The sequence below is a fragment of the Populus euphratica genome, unplaced genomic scaffold (assembly GCF_000495115.2).
Source record: "Populus euphratica unplaced genomic scaffold, PopEup_1.0 scaffold11.1, whole genome shotgun sequence".
NCBI classification, from domain to species: Eukaryota; Viridiplantae; Streptophyta; class Magnoliopsida; order Malpighiales; family Salicaceae; genus Populus; species Populus euphratica.
Window position 1 is genome coordinate 1499533 of NW_011499878.1, and position 17916 is coordinate 1517448.

A 17916-nucleotide genomic window follows, 5' to 3' on the forward strand; every position below is an offset into this window, starting at 1 on the left:
TACTAAGAATATGTTTATTTTTGTATTTTTAGTTACATGAACATGGCTTGCTTTCAGACTATAAGAGTATGTTTGTTTTTGTATTTTAAAAAGAATTAAATATTTTTATTTTTTTATTAACTTCAAATTAATATAGTTTTAGTATTTTTAAATTATTTTGATGTGTTGATATCAAAATTAATTTTTCTTAAAAAAAATCATTAACATGTATTTTAGTAAAAAAATTATTTAAAAAATAATCACAACTACACTTACAAATAAACCTTAAAAGCATTAAAAGCTTGCAGTTTAACCGATTTCCATGCTGATTTTTGCATAAATACACTCAGTCACTCCAAAACCCAAAATTAAGTTGGGGCAGAACCGTGGGCATTCCTGTAAAATCAATATTAAAATACAGTATAGCATTGATAAATTAATAATTTTGATTTAATAATATTTGTGTTCTATCTTAGTCTAGATTTAAAGTTTAAGTGATATCTTAAATATAGATAATTAATAAGTTTGCATGCTATTAATTTATAGGGATTTGACTTAATTAGTAATTAATTTTGAAGGAATTTTCTAAAAAAGGTAAAACATTAGTGGGGGGTAGAATTATAATTGCCTTACGAGGATGCACTGATATTTTAAGGTAATGTACATAAAACTAGATTGAGACATTTTCCCAGAACCAATGATCAAACAACGTGGAAGAATGAGGTAATTGGAATAGGGGTTTGCGTGGTATTTTCTAAAATATTTTTTATTTAAAAATATATAAAAATATTTTTATATTTAATATTAATATATTAAAATTATTTATAAAATATCTATTAATATTTTTTTCAAATAAAAAATATTTTAAAAAATATGAGTTCCAGATATATCAACATTATAAGGCAAGATTGTGAACGAGATGAAATATACTCTTAAGGTTAGTTTTTCTTTTTCTAATCCACCGTAATTATTATTTACTATTCCAATTATATTTTTTTTAATTGTTATTATTTGTATTTGTATTTTGAAAATATTTTTGAAAAAATTGAAAAAAATTATTTGTTTATTTACTTTCAATTAATATATTTTTAGTGTTTTCAAATCATTTTGGTATGTTAATATTAAAAATAATTTATTAAAAATAAAAAATTTATTAATATATATTTTAATATAAAAATTATTTAAAAAATAATAATAATCATACTTCCAACAAATTTTACCCTGAATAAGTTGAAGCTGGTCAACATTTGAATGCACGATGTTACTAGAGAGTCGTATCACTCCTAGTATCCAGGAATTATTCAATTGCTAAATTTTATGGTTTTTCTTTTTGAAAAATTTAGAATGGTAAACATAATTTTTTTTTTAAATAATATCCTTTCAAAATTTTTAAAAAATACTGTAATTCAATCCTGTCTCATTTTTAAAGCACGACATGGTCAAACTTTAATCTTTCACTTTAAACAGTTAAATAATTGGATCTAGTTTTATTAATCGAGTAATTGTTTAATGTAAAAATTATAATTTTATAATTTTTTTTTTAAATATGTTTTATGAATCAAAATATATATATTTGCTCAATGTGTAGGTTCAAAAATAAACTCTAATTAGAATCTCAAAAAATTATTATTATTATAATAATAAATAATTTTAAGCAATAAGATATAAGTTTATTATTATTATTATAATAATAAATAATTTTAATCAATATAACTAAATGAGAATTTGTTATAAATAAATTATATTAATAGTTTAAAAAATATATTTATAAACTAGTAAGATAAGCAATTAGATTGTTATATGGATCATCGAATCTTTATATATTAAAATTCTTATTGAGCTTTCTAGTTTTGATAATATTAAGATTTTCCTTGTTGTTTTTAAAACCGGTTTACTAGTTTCACTATTATTACAAATCGATTAATTAGTTAAGATAAAAATAGAATCTTTATATATTAAAATTCTTATTGAACCTCCTAGTTTTGATAATATTAAGATTTTTTTTGTTATTTTTAGAACTGGTTTGCTAGTTTCACTACTATTACAAACCGATCAATTAGTTAAGATAAAAATAACATAATTTGATCATTATATACCTCAAAGATATGATATAATTAAACTATGTTATTTTACCGAAACCTTTTGCTTTCACATTTCATTATTTTTTTTAAATTTTATTTGTTGGTTATCCAATTTATATGAATTTTGTTCCTCTTGTTGTTAGCATAGCTATAGCATCTTGTGATAGTCCGTTTGTTGGATGATTTTACTGGAGTTGATTTAAGCTTTTTTTTTTTAAATAAAATCTTTGAAACCATGTTATTTTAAAAAATTGTATCTTGAAAAGTTCTGAATTAATGAGTTATTAAATTGATCTACAATGTCAATTCGGACCTTATATCAAATGTTTGTTTTGAAGATAGTTAGTGAAGTGATATTCATGGGGTATTATTAAATATCACGAGCTCAGGAGTTAAGAGATGTTTGGAATTGTGATTCTAAATGATGTATCCAAAAAACTTGAAAGTATTTTTTTGTTTAAGATTATTTTTTTATAGTTTTAATATTGAAAATAATTTTTAAATAATAATAAAATATTATTTTAATATATTTTTAAATAAAAAATATTTTTAAAATAATTATCATCACCCTTTCGTATATCATCTTAACTGGTACAAAAATTCTATTTCATTTTGTTTTTCCTAATTCTTTTTGTTTCTAACCAACGCTAGTAGATGTCAATGGCAAGAATCACTATGCTATTCTCTTACAGCAAGCTTGGCAGGGGAAAAATAAAATAAAACGAAGCTAGCCCAAGACTTACTGGTCCTATGAATAATTTCATCATTCAAAGAATTTCAAGTTAGATGCTATTTTTTTTCTTTACAAATGTAACGAGTCCTATAAATAATTTCAGTATCCGGAGAATTTTATGTTTTTTACTCTTTTGTAAAACTAATGAATATATAGTGGTAAACGGAGCACAGTTCATCTTGATTGAGGGCGTGAGGCAAGGACCAGCCAGCACCAACGCCATGTTTGGGAGGAGGATACAATTTTAACACCGAAACCTTTGAAATACATTAAAAAAATATATTTTTTATTTTATTTTATTTTTTATTAAAATAATATCTTTTTATTTTTTAATAATCTTGAATAATATTATTTTATATTTATCTAAATTAACTAGACAAACACTTATGACGCACCTAGAACCATAGTTTTAAGATCCGGCTCCGTCTAAAGCCCGAGTTATGGGTTTTAATAGAGTCATTGAGCTGGCTCGATCAAATTTTATTTTTTTAAATCAAAACGATGTAGTTTTAACAAAATAATCAACAAATTCTTAATCAGATCTTACATGGTTAATCCGCTGGGTCAATCAGGTTACACTAAATTTTTTATTCCCTTATTTTTTCTTTAATCCAACCAGGTTCCAGACTTAAATTAGCCTAGTCCTGGATTAATTCGCCGGGCTGAGCCAGGTTTCAAAATGATGCCCGGCCGGGTTAATAACTTCGGTGCAGTGAATTGATAAATCCAAAAGTACTGATTGATATATTTGCTGGTCCAGATTTCACGAGGTGTCAGCTTGTCACATGCCTCGATAGATATGTATAGAGAGAGGCTAATTTTGGAAAAGGGGACACTCTCCAACAAAAAGTTGAAATAGTTTTGGAGGTACGCCGTGTCGTGTTTCTGAAGCAGGAACTCAGGGAGCTGGTGGTGGTTGCTGATACGTTAACTCACCCACAGAAGACCACTCTTTTCTCCTTTTCTCCCTTTGAGCTCTTTTTTTATAACCCATTTCAGGTGAAAAACAAAATAACAACCCATAATACAGTTTTCGAAAGCAAATTGCTGCGGTGATGGTTTTAGTTTCCGATCCTCCCTTCACTTGAAATGTGCTCGCATTCAATAACTTGCTCGGGTCAGATAATTATGGTGGCAAAGCTTTTGCGTGGTAGTGGCGCTCTCTTGCACGTAGCAGTGAATCTGCCACTCGGTCTCCTATTTAAGATAATTAAAAGCAAAATCACGCAACTAACTAATAAAATTTAAATTAAATAAGAGATTGAGATATAATCATCACTAGCAAGCTGGTTTTGTAAATAATTGACAAGAAACAGACAGGGTGTGAGAAAAACATTGGAGTGCTGTAGAAAAATTATTATAAATTATAATAGCGAATTGATAATTTTATTCTTCATCAAGTCATTTAGAAAGACTAAACTCGGGGTAAAATAGTTTTTTATATGTGATTCATTTGTCATTTTTTTTCAGGAACAGTAAAACATCTTCGCTGCCCTTGAAAGAAAAAAAATTAGATAATTGATTTTTAGGTTTGTTTAGATTTCTATGTTTTTATTGCATAATAAATTTGCTAAAATAACCCTAATTTCAAATTTTATTTAAGCTTTCTTTGGGGCCATTTTTGTATTTTTAATTGGTATTTTTAGTTGTAATAAGGTTGGGTGAGGGGTAAATTAATCTTTTATAATAGTTAAAAAATATATTAAAATAATTGTCAGATGCGAGAGAGGTGTCGTGATGCTTTGACAACGCGTGTATCATTATACAATAATTAATTTTTTTTTTATCATATCATTAAATTTCTCATGATATCCTCTTTCTTTTCAGGTAGTGCATGTTGGGCTTTCATAAGCGGATTATCATTGGAATTGTTTTTTTTCTTTTCTTTTTTTTCCTTCCTTGAGATTCATGCTTGGTATTTAAAATTTTTGGACAGTGTTAGGTATATCTAAGTATCAATTCTCATTTTTTTAATTGTTGAATTTTTGTTCTTAACCCAAGATTCTATTTTTAAAAAACTGCATCTTTTTATATTTTTTTATTTTTAAAATTTGGTCCCAAGTCTTTTTTATTCCTTTATTTTTATTTTTCCCCTCTTCTTAAACTTTCAATTGTTTTTAATTTTATCGTTTAATAAAATAATAATAATAATAATAATTTGAATTTTTTTAGATTTGGTCCTCATTTCTTAATTGTTTCTTATTTAAATCTTTTATGAAATTGATTTTTTTTAATTTAGAATAATTTTTTTTCAATTTATCCCTTCAATCAAAATTATTCATCTTTTACTTTGTTTTTCTTCAAATTTGATCATTGTTATTTTAATTACTATTTTTTAAAAAAAAAAAATTTGTTATTTTTTGTAATTTCATCATTTGACATTTAATTTAATAAAATCCAGATTTCATGGTTCTTTCAAGTTTGGTGTTTCCAATCAAATACCTCGAGTTGCAGATTCACATCGTTTTTCTTATTTGTATTTTTTTCGATCTCATTACTTAATATCGATTTTTTTTAAATAAGTTTAATGATTTTTTTTATTTTTATTTTTTTAAGGTTATGTTGATCTTATAACTTGGTTTGTTGATTTGACGGGCTAATTTAGATAGTCTTGCATTTTTTTAGCTTTTAATTATTGTTATTGTGACATATTAATAACTGAATTTTATAGTTTTTTTCATGTTTGCTGCTTCTAAAGAAATGGCTTGAGACATGGATTTTAAAAGCCAACAAGGCTTGATATCAATTTTTATTTTTATTTTTATTTTATAATTCAACACTGATCTTTTTAATATATAGGTTTTATAAATTTTTTTTATTAAATTATTTTAATCTTATAATCTAACATACTGGTTCGAGTTATCATGCATCCTCACCACAAAAAAACAATGCCATATCAATTAATCACACGGTCCAGGGAGTCCCCATGCTTTGTTATGTTTAAGTCCCAAATATCATAAATCTCTTAATTAGGAGCGGAGACAGGGGGGCTCACAGGGGCTCCAGCAGCTACAAAGAAATTTTTTCAACCATTTCCTTAACAGTATTTATATTTTTAATCTAAATAATAAAACAACTAATATTTTAATGTTTTTTAATTTTATTTTTTAGTTCCATCACTGCTATTAATGGTATCATCGCCACCATACATGTCAAACATTCAAAGTCAAGTCATTCTCCTCTTCTTCTCCGAGGTTAAAAAGGAAAACCAATGCGGTAGACTAGACCTCACCATATTTGTTTTCTTACCTTCCGAATCACTTGATGAATTTTAACCGTTAGAAACTCACCGTGCATGGGCCAATGACTTCAACTAACCCTCAATTCTTACCGCTCTTAACCAGGATAGGAAAGGTACCTCGATCTTTCCACTTTCGATGGTAGTTGTCAACTCCTCTCACGGTCTGATTGAATAACCTAGAAAAGAGTTTTCATCATTGAGTTATTGGTGATTTTTATGGGGAAAAAAAGAAGTCAACTGTCACCTCATCAAGAGTCCTTGTTAAAACCAATTCAAATTGAAACTCAATTCAAGTTAGATATTAACCAATCAATCTAGCAGATGAAACCAAGTTTAATAAGTATATTTTCAAGTATTATTTTAAATTTAAATTTATCTAAATTCAAGAAAAAAACCTTTAACCGGATCAAAAACCTGAATTGATGAGATGATCATTTGATTGATTTAATTATGATCCGGTTAAAACTTATCCATCAACTTGTTAATTTTTTTTAGAAAAAATAGGGTCGGTCAAATTGATTCTCCTTACTCTGATCCAAGCAACCCGAGTTTTATTTTGTATGTAACCCGGATCGGTTTTAAAATCATGCTTTCAAGTAATATCTCAGGAATATTGTCTCCGTCTTCTGCTTAATTGCGCAAAATAACACACATATATCATCATAATAAACCCTAGACAGAAAATTCATCTCCCTTTTGACGACACGTGGCACATTGCCCTTCCTTTTCCTGTTTCATAAACAAGAGAAACCCTGTCTCCAAGGAACACAATTCCTCCCTATATCTCTCTAGCTCCTCATATCTTCTCCTCTTAAAAGTGACAGTCTCTCTCTCTCTCGCTCTCTCTCTCACGGCGAAAGAAAGAAACCCCCCATTTATTTTCTTTTTCTCTCTCGAAGGAGAAAAAAAAAATCAGAGGGAGTTGAGCTGAGAGAAAGAAAGCAGAGAAACAATGGCATTCAGGCATGGTTACTGTACTCTTTACGATGAGTTCGGAGATGATGAAATCGAGGTTGCTGAAATCTTGTCAAGTTTCCCTCGTTTAATTGCTATGTCTAAGTATAGTTCTCGGCTCTCATACACATGGGGTGGTAAAAGGAGGAGATCCGCGGAGGCCAATTTGGGTCCACGACCCGCCGTTCAATCACCTCCAACATCAGTATCACCTTCCCCGCCACCGATTTTCTCTGGTTCCGTGGGTCGTGCTATTACTACTAACACTACTCGTATCGCTGCCTCTGAACCTGAGAGACCCATCATCGTCAAAGTTGAACCAGCGACTAGCCCTGCAACACCTCTTTCTTTCTTTCCTAGTGAATCTGACGAGAGGCCTAAGCGCTCGAACAGGAAAGTCTATACTAAAAAGGTATGTTCTTTAAAATCTTGCTTCTTTGACGGTCCCTTTGAATTCCCTGTTTGGACATGATACGTGGAATTTTTTATTGATTTTTGTTTGATTTTATGGAGTTTTGATTCCTGTGTTTTATCTGTGATTTTAGTTCTTTAATGCGCTTTGTTTTCGAGACTTGACTGTATTTTTTCTTTGACAAAAATAAAGATGGTTTATTTGCTAATTATTCTGTGGAACATATGCAGAGAAGAGAGGATTTGCTGAAGATTAAAAGCCAGCTTACTACGAGCAATGAATTGTTAGCAGGGGTGAGTCTTCTTTATTTTCTTATTATTTCAAGATTTTTGGAGTTCTTTTTGTCCTTTTCTTGGATTTTTCCCATTCACGGAAAACAGTAGACGGGGTTGCTAATATGTCCTTCTTGTTAAATTGTTGAAATAGGAGATACAAATGGTGACTCGACATCATGATCAATTGAAAGCTAGTAATTCATGGTGGAAAGCAAGGAAACAAGAGGTAATTCATCGTTTTCCTGATGGATCAATGCTCCTTTTTTATTGTGTTTTTCTTTTCTGTTTTGTTTTTCATTGCTTTACCTGAGGCTGTTGCTTAATTATACAATTAACCTTTGTCTTATGTTAAAAACTTGCAGCTAACCGTGGGTGTTATTAAAAGAGAAGATCAGTTGAATCCTCTACGAATGGATTTAGGCCAAGAAAATGTTAAATGTCCTGATCATGTTGTTGGTGATCAAGCTCATATTTCTCTGCGCATGCCCGGCAGCACAGTTTATCAGCAGCAACCATTTATGCTAGATAAGAACGCCAACAATCAAGAAATGGGCTGCAACTATCCAAACCCTTATGGCCAAAGAAGAGTGTCCCTGTTCCCATCTACGACTTCTAGTACCAGTGATGATTTTGGCCCACGTGTCATCCCTGATCTCAATCTAACTATCGGGCAGCCTGCTTGGATGGATTCTGAAGTTAAACAACTGGTGGATAACAAGAGTACTGTGGTTAATGGGGCCATCACTGTCAGGAGTATTGATAAGGCCATCGCTGCTCAGGCAAGACGAAGAAGGATGCTCATTTGCAAGAAGAAGCTTTCTAATGTCTCCAGTAAATTACGATTCCCACTTTGATGATCTTGGTGTTTACATCTTCGATCTCATTTCCCCCCCCTCCAATCTATATAGTAATTAATATTGAGATATCTTAGTGATAGTTCGGTGTCTAATTGTAAATTAGAAGATCTCCCAAGGAGATGATTTTTTTACGAATTATATTATATTCTCACGTTTTTGCAGAGGTAATAATATAAGAGTTGAGAGGCGCAAGAGTTCTTGGTCGTTGCTTGGTTACTAGTAATGTAGCTTAAGCTTATTTTAAGCTTACTTTGTTTATTTCCTCTTTTGAATGATTATTGTCGCTTGCGATGCTTGGTAAATTCTTTAATTAGATGTGTGGACTGACAAGCAGTTTAACTGTTTATATAAATAGTAGATCAAGTTAGTATATTGTTATTTTGTTCTATAGTTTGCATGGTTAATGTATGGTGTTGATTTAGTGAAGGTTGTGGATCCAAGAGATGAGAAAATTAATAGTTTATGTTAGCACCTTTCTTTGTTAAAAAAAAAAGGGACAAAAGCAAAAAAAAAAAAATACAAATAAAGGTTCGGGCATGCTCCTAGGTTTTTTCTATTTTTTTATGTGAATTTTTTTTATCTTATTAATTAATATTAGGTTGAATATAAATCAATATTTGTATTATATATCATATAATAAAATAAAAAACTTAATTTAACTTATTAGATTTCATAACTCAGTCATAATTTTAACAAATTAAAATTAAATAGGATGAACCTGACATAATTTTTTCTTTGAACCTATCCAATTGACAAGATCATGTTGAAACAACTACCACACAATTTAATTTAAAACTCAACCTAATAAAGAGTCGGGTCAATATTATTTTTTGATCTTTTTTTTATACTAATTCCTTCTTTTAATATTTGGGTTTTTATTAAAATTATCATTTAATATTTTGTATTTTTTATCTTATAATAAAATAAAATAAAAATATTTAAACTAGTAGACCATAATACAAGTTTCGAATCTGTCAGGTTGATTCATATATTTTTTTTATTTTTTTTTAAACCTATTTCACATGGATGAATTATAGTAATTTCACGCGATTTAATTTAAAATTCAAAATATAAAATATTGAGTTATAATTTTTTAAGTTTGAATTAATATACTAAGTTTAATAGTAATATCAAATTTATTTTTATGATTTAGATATTATATTTTTATATTTCAAAAATTTTTAATCTAAGTCACATGCGGGAGCTTAAAAAAGAGTTCCAATAAGAAAAGCGGGAAGTGGGATGCAATTACGACAAAAATGGAAGAGGAAAGATTGGGATTCCTCGCATTAATGGATTTTCACAAATTTAGGTTTAGTTTTGTTGGACCAATGACATATTGTCCATTATCATCTTCCTTAGTCTAGTTATCAAACGGGTTTCCTTTTTAATGACATGTTTGATTAGAGATAATGGATCATCTGATCAATTATATTTTTATAATTTTTATATTTGATTTTTAAATTTGCAATGCAATGAAGGATTACAACTATAATGAGTTGTTACATTATATATATATATATATATATATGTATAAGGCTATGCAATGAATAATTATATGCTTGCGAAGATTTAGTTGAAAAAAAATCCATCATATGGACAGAAGCATTTTTTTAATATAAAATATAATGATAAGAAATTCAAACAATGATAAATATATAAATAAAAATAAAATATAAGGATTAAAAAAAATATTTTAAAAATTATAAGGAATGAAATAAAAATTAGTTTTTTGACTTGCATTTCACCGTGAGTTGGATAATTTTTTTGAAAAATAAAAAATAAACACATAAGCTTCTCAAATGCCTTTTTTTACATAAAAAATCTAATTCTAAATTAAAAAGAATATGTATGTATTTAATTAAATAAATTAAAATTATATATGCTAATAAATATAAAAAACTAATGTTAATGTCTTTTTGACTTGCCTAACTACAGGTCAAATAATTTTTTTGACACAAAATAATTAATTTGTAGGTGTTGTTGACATGCTTTTTTAATATTGAGTAATAATATAATCAAAAATAAAAAATTCAATGCTTACATGAAATAAAATATAGCAAAGATTATATTTATTAATAAAAACATGTAGGATCTCAAGTTAATTTGTAATATAGTAGAAAAATAGAACAATGTTGTTATTGCTACTATAAAATACCATTTTTTTAATTCTTTGTATAATATTAAAAAAAAAGTGTAAAGAAAAAAATAAAAAATAAATTTTAAAACAATAAAGATAAGAACAAAAAGAATGGTAAATAGTTCAAGTGTAAAGTAATAAATATTCAAAAAGTAAAGAGTAAAAAATAATATATATTTATCTGAAAAAACACATAAAGAGAAAAAAAACGACAGAAAAATAAATATAAAAAAAAAAGTGATAAAAAGTCCAAGTTTAAAATAATAAAAATAACAAGTATAAAAAGAAAAAAAATATAAGAAAAGCTTGTTTCTTAAAAAACATGAAAATTACAAATTTACCCTACAATACCTGAGCAACAAAGTTTGAGAAAATTTTATTGAATGAATTTTTAAATTCTATCAAATGGGAAGCTTACCTGGAGAGTGTGACCTCAAAATTATTTAGAAAACAAATATTTTATCCCGATTTACATTGTATATTGCAAGAGAAAACTCCTTGCCATGCACCAAAAGAAAAACAAAAAATAGCAGGCCAAGCTTATGAACCTAATTCACAGTTACCCAACGAAGCTCATTTATAGTTATCCAAACAAGCCCAATCCATCGCAAATTAAAAGGTAAAAAACTTGGTTATTAAATCCGGTTTGATCCGATTTGATAAGTCAACCGACAAACACGCTCAAGTTCAAGTCTCGTGATAAATTAAAAGAATTGACACGATATTAACCACTAAAAAATCCAATTATTTTTTATTTTTTAAAAGATAAATATTTTATTTAAAAAAATTTAAAATAAATGATAAATTTATTATTTTTTTAGAAATTTTTTATCGTGGATTGAAATGGTGAATTTATCTCTTTACTCTTTGAAAAAAAAAAACTTTAGGTTGGATGTTAAAGGTATGGTTGTCTTTGCATTGAGCGAATTTTAATGTTTTTAAGTGTATTGAAGAAATGACAAATATATACCTTTTAAATTACATAATAAATTATAATTAATACCTTTAAGATTGATATATTATTTAGTGTCACTTAGAGGCAAATTTATATTTTCACTTGTAAAATATACATTAAAATAACCAATTTAATCTTATATACAAAATGCTTTGATTTGCTAGTTTTGGTCTTATCCTTTGGGTTTAATTTCTCATGGCTTGGATATGAGAGTATTTTTGTTATTATATTATTGATCTTTTTTTTTTTGTTTTTATTGTGTAAAATAAGAGTTGTTCTGGTTTTTAATTTTTAATTTCTATTTATGTCATCTAATATAATCTTTATAGTGTAATTTTTTTGACAATTTCACTCTCGATTATTTTTTTCTATTAGATTTTATTCTTTCTCTTTAATTGTTTTTTTATTTCTTTATCAAGTTTTTAAGTTTGGTATTTTTTTACACTTAATTATATTATTTAATATTGAGTTGATTTGAATTTAAATTTTTTAATTAAGTATATTTTAAAATTTTATCGACTGCATATTGAAAAATTAACCTAATTTAGGGTTGCTTTGATTTTTTTTATCATTATTTTAAACTCTTTTGTTTTTTTATTTATTTTTATCCTTTGATAGTTATTTTATTAGAGTATGGCCCCTTTTTTATATATATTTTGTATGGTTTTTTTTAAAAGCTGGTTCAGTTACCTAGGATCTTTTTATGTTTTGTTTTTTATTAAATATATCATCTTAAGATATATTTTTTTCTTGAATTAAATAAATTTGAGTGATTAAATATAGATAAATATTTTATTATGTTCTATTTAGTTTACTTTTACATGACATTGCTTTAATAAACAAAATAACTTTTTTAAATGTCATTTTACAACAGTTTATAGAGGAGTTTTTGAACTATCTCATCAAATTCTTTTAGTGATTAGTGGTGTCTATAGTGAAGTAGTGGTGGGTGGTGGTGATGGGTTTTTAATGATTTTTTTTTTTATTTTCATAAAATGATGATTTATTTTTTTAGTTAATTATTGTTAGATCTTTTCTCATTAATTTTGTTTTATTTAAAAAAAACCATCGTAGCCTCTCCATCCCTCTTCTCATGTTACAAAAACTAATCGGCCTCCGGTGTAGTGCAATTTTACGGTATAGTTATTCGTATGACCCGTGAACAGTAACTTTTATCAGTTCCACCCCAGGTAAAGATATCAATAGTCTAGAAGGAGATTCCTGCCAAATCGCAACAAACAACTGTGAGGCTAATATCCTCGTGCTCACAATCACTTGTATGTTTGCCACTTCTTGATTGGTCCGTGTAACACAAAGACTTTGTTCCAAAGTCTGAAACTCAATGAATACATTATAAATCCAATCTTGCTCCGAAAAAATCTGGTCCACAGATGGCAAAGGAAATCACTAACTTTATCCCATCAATAACCCGGTAAATAACTCCACATCCTTTACAAAACTAACCATGGTTAAGTCTTGGCAGCCAAACTCTCAAGTCTCAACCCTAGGGTTTTTTCCCCGCTCCTATAAAGCCTTAGCGAAGGAAGAAGTTCCCAGTCGTTAGTTTAAGCTGCCTGCTTCTATACCCAGATTAGCTTTTCTGCACCTCAGTCTTCTCTCCTTCCTTCTCTCTATCCGTGCTCTTGTTTTAAATATTTTATGATTTATAATTTATTTCAAGTGGGAAAAATAAAAGAGAAGCAAATGACGAGGATTATACCGGATTATGAGAAGCACGCGTTTATTTTAATGCGAGCAGTGTTTATCCTCATACTTCCATGACTCTGATGCTGCCTTTATTTTATTCTATTTTTAATCTTCTATTTATTTGTTTCTTGCAGTGCTTTATCGATTCCCTTTTCTTTCTCAGATTTGTTCTTACAATACTTGGCATTCATTTTGTTCCTCGTCGATCAAGATCTCCCGTGTTTTTTGTGATCTCTTCGAATCAAGTCCGATCTGTTCTTAACGGGGAGCTATACTGAGTATTGATTTTATTTCCTTTTTTGGAGCGATATTCAATGCGTTAACTCAATTTTTTTAAAACAATGAAGAGTCTTGAAGAAAGAAAGAAAAGTCAACAGTGTTTTCACGGGGCTCTAATTTGCCATGGGAGCCATTCATAAGCGATGATGGTCACAAACAGCTAAACTTGTCAAATCAGCAAAAAGCATCGAGCTGCTGTTAAAGCTTAAAACAATTCTCCGATCGATCTGTAACCTAAACGGCCCATACTAGAAGACAAACACTCACTTCCTTCTAGCCTAACGCATGAAATTTGGCATTCTCAGGGGGCTAGAAAGGAAAGCAGCGGAGAATTGAAATGCATAAACCACCGAGAGTGGCTCTGAAATCTTGCTCTGAGAAACGAAGCATGGGCAGCAGCAAACCCAAATGTGGATTTGACATCGGTGGATAATAAGAGCATGCATAACCAATATTTATACAAAGCATCTGCACTGTTGGCTTTCACGTCCATGCTCGTGCAGTAAACTCACAACTAAATGAACAATCCCCTGCCCCCGAGCGCTTCAAGGAAATCAATCCCGAGCGCTAAGGGAATACAATACAATTGCGGTTTCCTTGCGAAGAGGCACCGACAGATATGAAATTCCTTATTCAAGTGCTTTATAGAAAAGAAGTAACGAAATGACCCTGTGGACAAGACAACAAAAGAATTTAGTATTAGATACCCAGCAAGGTTGGCAGATGATGAAACCCCATTACAGCTTTGAAGAAATAGCACAGCACAGATCATATGCTCCCTAGGCATCATAGTTCTCTACACCTTCCTCCTCATATTCACCATCTTCCTCGATTGTTGCATCCTGGTATTGCTGGTACTCTGCCACGAGATCGTTCATGTTGCTCTCTGCTTCCGTGAACTCCATCTCATCCATCCCTTCCCCAGTATACCAGTGCAAGAAGGCCTTGCGACGGAACATGGCTGTAAACTGCTCACTCACCCTCCTGAACATCTCCTGGATTGACGTGGAGTTCCCTACAAAAGTCGATGCCATCGTCAGACCTTTTGGTGCAATATCACACACACTAGACTTCACATTGTTGGGAATCCACTCCACAAAATATGATGAATTCTTGTTCTGCACATTAATCATCTGTTCATCCACCTCTTTGGTGCTCATCTTGCCCCTAAACATGGCTGAGGCTGTCAAGTAGCGGCCATGGCGGGGGTCAGCAGCACACATCATGTTCTTGGAATCCCACATCTGCTGGGTCAGCTCTGGGACAGTGAGGGAGATATACCCCTGGGAACCACGAGATGTGAGTGGTGCAAACCCTACCATGAAGAAGTGAAGACGGGGAAATGGGATCAGGTTTACAGCCAGCTTGCGAAGGTCAGAGTTGAGCTGGCCAGGGAACCTCAGACAGCAAGTTACACCGCTCATAGTTGCAGAGATCAAATGATTAAGGTCACCAACTGCAAGATTAGGCAGAAAGAAGCTGCGGTTTAATATCAATATAATAGAATTGTATTTTTATATAAAGATAGTTCCTCCAACAGACAGCTAGTGACTCACAGCTTGGAGTGCTAAGCTTTAGAGTCCGGAAGCATATGTCATACAGTGCTTCATTGTCAAGAACCATGCATTCGTCAGCATTCTCTACCAATTGATGCACCGAGAGCGTGGCATTATATGGCTCCACAACTGTGTCCGAGACCTTTGGTGAAGGGAAAACAGAGAATGTAAGCATCATCCTGTCAGGATATTCCTCTCGGATCTTTGAAATTAGAAGTGTTCCCATGCCAGAACCTGTACCACCTCCAAGGGAGTGGCATACCTGAAAGCCTGGTCAAGAAAAATTGCAACAAGTGAGTTCTATCTCCAACTCAGAATTAACAGATTAAATTCCAGCATTCACCAACAGCAGACTATAAAATATCAGTTTTCCTGGGGAGTTAGGTTGAAGGGATAATTATTTTCTTGCTTAAATCCCTCCTGACAAAGCAGTTGCTGACGGATGCATGCACATTCCCAAACAATAGCATTCTCAAAATAGTTCTCAAAATGTCAAGCAGACATGCACACCCCAGCAAAATCCTGAAGAGCACAAAGATATGCAAGATTCAGACATGAATTCATGCAACAACAAAAATTTATACAGATAGCTTTACAAGTAATTTCAAGTCACGGTTCACTTGTTTGGCTAGCCACCATGGTCAAAGTTTACATGTCCATCTTTTCATCATTCTTATAAGGATCAAATTCCTTTAACATTTAACATTATCAAATCAACATTTAACATAAAAGAAGACAAATGTGGAAGTAATTGTTGTTGCTGCTATTTAAAATTCCTTTCCCATGTGTAATTCATATTCAGATCCAGGTCAGAAACTACAGACACGAGTCCAGACATTTTGACATAATCTGTGAGCTGCTATTCTCTTCATCACAAAACATTGGACAAACATGAATCGAATGCTCATGCCATGTTAAACTAAATCTGTTGACACACGATTATTTGAATGAATGATTTCACTATTTTACTGTCTCGCAAAGTGCACTAATATGATTGTTACTTTTTAATGTTGGCATGATTAACGTAGAAAAACATTTCGGTGTGCTGTGTTGCTGGTCCATCACAACCATGATATGATAAAAATCAGACAATATTGATCCATATCTTTCAACAACTTGTAATATAAAAACAGCCAATCAAACAGAACAATCATAATTAAGAATGACATCAACCAAATGAGTGAAGACCCACCAACTCAGTACATATACATATACATACACATACACATATAACATTCTTGATTATTTCAGTGTCATAATTAACTATAATACAAGGGATTAAAATAATAATAATTTTTTTTTCATTATTCTACAAATTACAATAGACATTCAGAGATTTCATTCTCAAGGATTTGATTATGAAATTTGCAAATTGACACTTGATCAAATAATAAAAATTCCACATCATCAAAAAAGGTAATAATAATAATAAACATGAAAGTTATACGACAACATCAATGCTGACAAACATGGCTAGCGGGACCCACAATAGGTCAACGACAAAAAAAAATACAAAAATCAAAAAATCAAAAAGCCATGTTGGAGATATTTCTGCCGGGTAAATAGAGAAGAATCCCGCAGCTTAAGAACCATAAGATCCTACAAAAATCTTGCAAAATGTTTTTTTTTGAAAAAAAACATTGATAATCGATCGATTCTCTTCATACATTTCGCAAATTTATGATCAACATTTATTAAAATTCAGATCTAATAAATCCTGCGACCAGCGATGTTAAAGCTGTGTACATAAATGAAGAAAAAATAAAAATAAATAAATAATGTATCGATATATGTATATACCTTGCAAGCAATCACAATTCTCAGCCTCTTTTCTGACAACGTCAAGAACAGCATCAATCAGCTCAGCTCCTTCAGTGTAATGACCTTTAGCCCAATTATTACCAGCGCCGGACTGTCCATGCACAAAATTATCAGGTCTAAAGATCTGTCCATACGGACCGGATCTAATACTCTCCATAGTACCGGGTTCAAGATCCATAAGGACCGCCCTCGGCACATATTTTCCACCTGAAGCTTCATTGTAATACACATTGATCCTTTCCAGTTGAAGATCAGAAGACGCCGCGTCGCCGGAGAACTTCCCGGTTTGATCGATTCCGTGCTCGTGGCATATAACTTCCCAGAATTTGGCACCGATTTGGTTACCGCATTGGCCTCCTTGAATATGAAGGATCTCTCTCATCTTGTTTGTTTGCTTTTGAGAGGAACGAGTCTCGAGAGAGAGATGGTGGAGAGGAAGACAGAGGGGTTGATATATGGACGGAAAGGGAGGGAGAGACGGGGGTTAAGATGGTAAAAATAGGAGAGCGGGACAGGATATTTTCAAGTGATGTGCCGTTTCCATGTGAGGCAACAGAGAGGGAGGGAACAGATGGACAGACAGGCGCTGGCTAACCGCCTCCAGGGAGGATGCTCACGTCAAGAAGGTAGGCCCTGTCGTAGTTTTGGATCGCGATCTGGATTTTTTATTTTTTAGTGCAAAATCTTTATCTTAATTACATACCTAGCATAAAAATAAATTCTCAATAGGATCCTTCACTCGTTAATAGAATTGTTAAGTTTATAGGAAATAAGATAATTCTCTGAGATTAATGTCTTGAAGAGTAATTTCGAATAAAATTCATATTAAAATCCGAATAAAACACAGAGATCTTACGTTTATTTCTATAATTTATTCAATTATACAATGCGGGAGATTTTTCTTCGTAATTACTTAACTATTATAT

General features: G+C 30.7%; 2 protein-coding genes across 2 annotated transcripts; one reads left to right on the forward strand and one right to left on the reverse strand.

Annotated features, from left to right (window-relative positions):
• The first annotated feature begins 6961 nt into the window (after positions 1 to 6961).
• Positions 6962 to 8836, forward strand: LOC105128871 (uncharacterized). The gene is made up of 4 exons (XM_011030715.1): positions 6962 to 7400; positions 7631 to 7693; positions 7827 to 7901; positions 8038 to 8836. Exons 1-4 carry the CDS (start codon positions 6987 to 6989, stop codon positions 8527 to 8529), a joined length of 1044 nt encoding a protein of 347 aa, XP_011029017.1. The 5' UTR covers positions 6962 to 6986; the 3' UTR covers positions 8530 to 8836.
• A 4975-nt stretch (positions 8837 to 13811) lies between these two features.
• LOC105128869 (tubulin beta chain) lies at positions 13812 to 17579 on the reverse strand. The gene is made up of 3 exons (XM_011030714.1): positions 16970 to 17579; positions 15170 to 15439; positions 13812 to 15069 (listed from the first exon to the last, which is right to left on the reverse strand). The coding sequence occupies exons 1-3, from the start codon at positions 17370 to 17372 to the stop codon at positions 14393 to 14395; spliced, it is 1350 nt and encodes a 449-aa protein (XP_011029016.1). The 5' UTR covers positions 17373 to 17579; the 3' UTR covers positions 13812 to 14392.
• Positions 17580 to 17916: the final 337 nt, after the last annotated feature.

Excerpts from the sequence above, each read along its gene's own strand:
- LOC105128871 (XM_011030715.1), top strand. The coding sequence starts at position 6,987 with ATGGCATTCAGGCATGGTTACTGTACTCTTTACGATGAGTTCGGAGAT. Across the intron at positions 7,401-7,630 it reads GGAAAGTCTATACTAAAAAG|AGAAGAGAGGATTTGCTGAA; the intron begins GTATGTTCTTTA and ends GAACATATGCAG. Across the intron at positions 7,902-8,037 it reads GGAAAGCAAGGAAACAAGAG|CTAACCGTGGGTGTTATTAA; the intron begins GTAATTCATCGT and ends AAAAACTTGCAG.
- LOC105128869 (XM_011030714.1), bottom strand. The coding sequence starts at position 17,372 with ATGAGAGAGATCCTTCATATTCAAGGAGGCCAATGCGGTAACCAAATC. Across the intron at positions 15,440-16,969 it reads GAATTGTGATTGCTTGCAAG|GCTTTCAGGTATGCCACTCC; the intron begins GTATATACATAT and ends TTTCTTGACCAG. Across the intron at positions 15,070-15,169 it reads AAAGCTTAGCACTCCAAGCT|TTGGTGACCTTAATCATTTG; the intron begins GTGAGTCACTAG and ends CTAATCTTGCAG.